At 56.1% G+C, this 5,915-nt stretch overlaps 1 protein-coding gene across 1 annotated transcript; it reads left to right on the forward strand.

Moving 5' to 3' along the window:
• Positions 1–7: 7 nt before the first annotated feature.
• Positions 8–3,408, forward strand: LOC142186648 (ER membrane protein complex subunit 3-like; the record flags this gene model as incomplete). The annotated part of the gene is made up of 3 exons (XM_075261320.1): positions 8–118; positions 196–334; positions 3,309–3,408. Coding segments are annotated over 2 exons (240 nt in total), but the record flags the coding sequence as incomplete, so codon positions are not given.
• Between the last annotated feature and the right edge of the window lie 2,507 nt (positions 3,409–5,915).

Raw genomic sequence — 5,915 nt, forward strand, 5'->3', positions numbered from 1 at the left:
CTCGCCTGTACTTACCTGCGTTTCTCCTGTTGCAGCTGCAGACCAGTCCCGAGTGATGCAGGAGCAGATGACCGGGGCGGCGATGGCTATGCCCGCTGATACTAACAAGGCGTTTAAGGTGAGTGATTGTGCTCCAGATACTGCAGTGTGTGAACGAGCCGCTGTGTCCAGCTCTCATTACTGCTCTCTTATCAGACGGAGTGGGAAGCTCTGGAGCTGACCGACCACCAGTGGGCACTAGATGACCTGGAGGAAGAGCTGATGGGGACAGAACTGAACTTTGAGGGGATGTTCAAGAGAGAGCTGCAGAGCTCCATGTTCTGAGCTGGCTGATGTGAGTGGTTTAGTCCGGGCCGTCCCATCTGCGCTGTCGTGTAGGTCGCCCTTCATCCATCCAGGTAGCGGAAGTGGTCAGACAGTGACACAGCTTTCGTCACTTCTACCTCTAGATGTGGAGTCACTGGAACCCCCCTCCCCCCCAGCAGTTTTATACATACAGTGAAGGAAATAAGTATGTGACCCCTCTGGCAAACAAGACTTAGTACTTGGTGGTAAATCCCTTGTTGGCCGCAGCAGTCAGAGGTTTGGGGGGCGATGATGAGGTTTGTACATGTCAGGGGGACTCGGTCGGCTCCTCTCTGCAGATCTTCTCTATATCAGTAAGATTTTGGGCTGTCACTCGGCCACTCAAAGCTTCAGCTCCTCCATAAGTTTTCTATGGGATTAAAGTCTGGACACGGACTGGGCCCCTCTATAAGGTTCTGGACACTGGCTGGGCCCCTCTATAAGGTCTGGACACTGGCTGGGCCCCTCTATAAGGTCTGGACACTGACTGGGCCCCTCTATAAGGTCTGGACACTGGCTGGGCCCCTCTATAAGGTCTGGACACTGGCTGGGCCCCTCTATAAGGTCTGGACACTGACTGGGCCCCTCTATAAGGTCTGGACACTGACTGGGCCCCTCTATAAGGTCTGGACACTGGCTGGGCCCCTCTATAAGGTCTGGACACTGACTGGGCCCCTCTATAAGGTCTGGACACTGGCTGGGCCCCTCTATAAGGTCTGGTCACTGGCTGGGCCCCTCTATAAGGTCTGGACACTGACTGGGCCCCTCTATAAGGTCTGGACACTGGCTGGGCCCCTCTATAAGGTCTGGTCACTGACTGGGCCCCTCTATGAGGTCTGGTCACTGACTGGGCCCCTCGATAAGGTCTGAACACTGACTGGGCACCTCTATAAGGTCTGGACACTGACTGGGCCCCTCCATAAGGTCTGGACACTGACTGGGCCCCTCTATAAGGTCTGGACACTGACTGGGCCCCTCTATAAGGTCTGGACACTGGCTGGGCCCCTCTATAAGGTCTGGTCACTGGCTGGGCCCCTCTATAAGGTCTGGACACTGACTGGGCCCCTCTATAAGGTCTGGACACTGACTGGGCCCCTCTATAAGGTCTGGTCACTGACTGGGCCCCTCTATAAGGTCTGGTCACTGACTGGGCCCCTCTATAAGGTCTGGACACTGGCTGGGCCCCTCTATAAGGTCTGGACACTGGCTGGGCCCCTCCATAAGGTCTGGTCACTGACTGGGCCCCTCTATAAAGTCTGGACACTGGCTGGGCCCCTCTATAAGGTCTGAACACTGGCTGGGCCCCTCCATGACGTTAATGGGCTTCTCTTTGGGCCGCTCCTTTGTTGCCTTGGCTGTATGTTTTGGGTCATTGTCCCGGCCCCCACCCATTATTAATGTCCTGGTGGAGGGGAGGGGGTTGTTACTGAGGATGGTACAGTCCATGGCTCCATCCATTCTCCCATAATGTCTCCCCCTCCATGCTGGGCAGTGGGGTGGGGGTTCTTTGGGTTTTAGGCCGCCTTTCTCCTCTGAGCACAGACCTTCTCCCGATCACTCGCACAATCATCCAGGTCTTCATTGGTAACCTCCAGACGGGCCGGCACATGGGGCTTCTTGACCAGGGGGGCCCTGCAGGATTTTCATGTGTTCCCAGTGGTTTTCTTGGTGACTGGTCCCAGCTGCCCCCTTGTAGTTTTCGGCTGACCTCTCACCTTCCTCAGGATCACGGAGACCCCACCAGGTGAGATGTTACAGGAGCCCCAGATGGGTGAGGACTGACAGGTTGTATTTCTTCCATGTTCTTCTCCTTCTCAGCCAGCATAGTCTGACTTCTAGGCCTTGTGCAGGTCGTTGATCTTATCCCTGACATTCTTAGAAAGCTCTTTAGGGCTCATTCACACTACGTAAACGCTAGCTTATTCTGAACGTAAAACACTTTCAGAATCAGTGGCGTATAGAGCAGCTCCATTCATTTCTATGGCAGCCGGCAGACCAGCGCTCCCCATAGAAATGAATGGGGAGTGCCGGCGTGTACGGCTGGGAATGAGCAGAGCGCCGGGCCCCTTCACACGCCGAGCCGTACACGCCGGCGCTCCCCATTCACTTCAATGGAACTGCTTTATACGCCGCTGATTCTGAACGTGTTTTACGTAGTGTGAATTCACCCTTAGTCGTGGCCGTGATGTGGCGGTTCCAGTCTGACTGATTCATGGAGTCTGTGGACAATAGAAGACCGGAGCGTCTGACTGGTCTGTAGGAGCCGGAACTCTTAAAGGGATCCTGTCATTAAAACACAATCTTGTGTGACTAACACGTAGGAATAGCCTTAAGAAAGCCTCGTCTTCTCCTACCTTTAGGTGTAATCCATTTTTATTAAAGGTTTTAGATACAACAAAATAATAAACAAAAGCAGGACGAACAAAGAGATAAAGGGGACAACACGTCCCAAATAATAACAAGCGGGCCACGCGGGGCCGCAACGCAAAAAGAGAAGAAAGAGATACAACCCAAACATGAAAATCAAGGCCGCAAAACAGAAAAACCAAGAGGTGAGGACAAAGGCAGGGCCGGAAGCGAGGGGAAGACGAAAGGAACGGGCAAGACAAGTTAGAAGGGAAAGAAAGTAGAGACAGGCGGGGGGGGGGGGGGCACAAATACAAAAAGGAGGGGGGGGTACGAAAAGCAGGGAGTCAAGAGAACAGGGCTGAAAACTCTGAACTTCTCCTGCCTTTAGATGTCTTCTCACTACACAGTAAGTAAGCGGCCATTTTCTTGTGGCCTGTGGGCTTGCGCGGTCAGCTCTGCCTGAGGCCTAGAAATTTGACCCCCAGCATTGGAAGACGATGCACAGAGAGGCCGTCACATACTTATCTGCTTCACTCTATAAAACCATCCCATAACACTGTGCCCATCGTGTCTGACATTATATACATGGACAATATCTGTTCTGTCTCTTTCAGCCTCCTGGTGGCGCTCTGCACCCGTTCTGACTCCTCTTTGGACTACAGAATAAGTTTCCCTGATCAGTCACGAAGTACAAATTCCATATCTTATCCTTCTCCGGAGCCTTAGTCAGATAAAGGGGGGGAGGGGGGGATGCCATAAAATAATAGAAGTCTTTCCTACCTGGATGGCCATGCCTGTACCCGCTGCTGCTGTGGCGATGTACTCGAAGAGGCTGCGCCTGTACCCGCTGTGACGTACATGAGATGGCCGCACCTGTACCCGCTGCAACGTACATGAGGAGGCCACACCTGTACCCGCTGCAACGTACATGAGATGGCCGCACCTGTACCCGCTGCTGCTGTGACGTACATGAGATGGCCGCACCTGTACCCGCTGCAACGTACATGAGGAGGCCACACCTGTACCCGCTGCAACGTACATGAGATGGCCGCACCTGTACCCGCTGCTGCTGTGACGTACATGAGATGGGCGCACCTGTACCCGCGATGACGTACATGAGATGGCCGCACCTGTACCCGCTGTGACGTACATGAGGAGGCCACACCTGTACCCGCTGCAACGTACATGAGATGGCCGCACCTGTACCCGCTGCTGCTGTGGCGATGTACTCGAAGAGGCTGCGCCTGTACCCGCTGTGACGTACATGAGATGGCCGCACCTGTACCCACTGTGACGTACATGAGGAGGCCACACCTGTACCCGCTGTGACGTACATGAGATGGCCGCACCTGTACCCGCTGCTGCTGTGACGTACATGAGATGGCCACACCTGTACCCGCGATGACGTACATGAGATGGCCGCGTCTGTACCCGCGATGACGTACATGAGATGGCCGCACCTGTACCCGCTGTGACGTACATGAGGTGGCCGCGCCTGTACCCACAGTGACGTACATGAGATGGCCGCGCCTGTACCCGCTGCTGCTGTGACGTACATGAGGAGGCCACACCTGTACCCACAGTGACGTACATGAGATGGCCGCACCTGTACCCGCTGCTGCTGTGACGTACATGAGATGGCCGCACCTGTACCCGCTGTGACGTACATGAGATGGCCGCACCTGTACCCGCTGTGACGTACATGAGATGGCCGCACCTCTACCCGCTGTGACGTACATGAGATGGCCGCACCTGTACCCGCTGTGACGTACATGGGATGGCCGCGCCTGTACCTGCTGCTGTGGCGATGTACTCGAAGAGGCTGCGCCTGTACCCACTGTGACGTACATGAGATGGCCACACCTGTACCCGCTGTGACGTACATGAGATGGCCGCACCTGTACCCGCTGTGACGTACATGAGATGGCCGCGCCTGTACCTGCTGCTGTGGCGATGTACTCGAAGAAGCTGCGCCTGTACCCGCTGTGACGTACATGAGATGGCCGCACCTGTACCCGCTGTGACGTACATGAGATGGCCGCACCTGTACCCGCTGTGACGTACATGAGATGGCCGCACCTGTACCCGCTGTGACGTACATGAGATGGCCGCACCTGTACCCGCTGTGACGTACATGAGATGGCCGCACCTGTACCCGCTGTGACGTACATGAGGTGGCCGCACCTGTACCCGCTGTGACGTACATGAGATGGCCGCACCTGTACCCGCTGTGACGTACATGAGATGGCCGCACCTGTACCCGCTGTGACGTACATGAGATGGCCGCGCCTGTACCCGCTGTGACGTACATGAGATGGCCGCACCTGTACCCGCGATGACGTACATGAGATGGCCGCACCTGTACCCGCTGTGACGTACATGAGATGGCCGCACCTGTACCCGCGATGACGTACATGAGATGGCCGCACCTGTACCCGCTGTGACGTACATGAGATGGCCGCACTTGTACCCGCGATGACGTACATGAGGAGGGCCACACCTGTACCCGCTGCAACGTACATGAGATGGCCGCACCTGTACCCGCTGTGACGTACATGAGATGGCCGCACCTGTACCCGCTGTGACGTACATGAGATGGCCGCGCCTGTACCCGCTGTGACTTACATGAGATGGCCGCACATGTACCCACTGTGACGTACATGAGATGGCCGCACCTGTACCCGCTGTGACGTACATGAGATGGCCGCACTTGTACCCGCGATGACGTACATGAGGAGGGCCACACCTGTACCCGCTGCAACGTACATGAGATGGCCGCACCTGTACCCGCTGTGACGTACATGAGGTGGCCGAACCTGTACCCGCTGTGACGTACATGAGATGGCCGCGCCTGTACCCGCTGTGACTTACATGAGATGGCCGCACATGTACCCACTGTGACGTACATGAGATGGCCGCACCTGTACCCGCTGTGACGTACATGAGATGGCCGCACCTGTACCCGCTGCTGCTGTGACGTACATGAGGTGGCCGCGCCTGTACCCGCTGCTGCTGTGACGTACATGAGGTGGCCGCGCCTGTACCCGCTGCTGCTGTGACGTATATGAGGTGGCCGCACCTCTACCCGCTGTGACGTACATGAGATGGCCGCGCCTGTACCCGCTGTGACGTACATGAGATGGCCGCACCTGTACCCGCTGTGACGTACATGAGGTGGCCACACCTGTACCCGCTGTGACGTACATGAGATGGCCGCGTCT

The sequence above is a fragment of the Leptodactylus fuscus genome, unplaced genomic scaffold, assembly GCF_031893055.1.
Source record: "Leptodactylus fuscus isolate aLepFus1 unplaced genomic scaffold, aLepFus1.hap2 HAP2_SCAFFOLD_1100, whole genome shotgun sequence".
Taxonomy (NCBI): Eukaryota; Metazoa; Chordata; class Amphibia; order Anura; family Leptodactylidae; genus Leptodactylus; species Leptodactylus fuscus.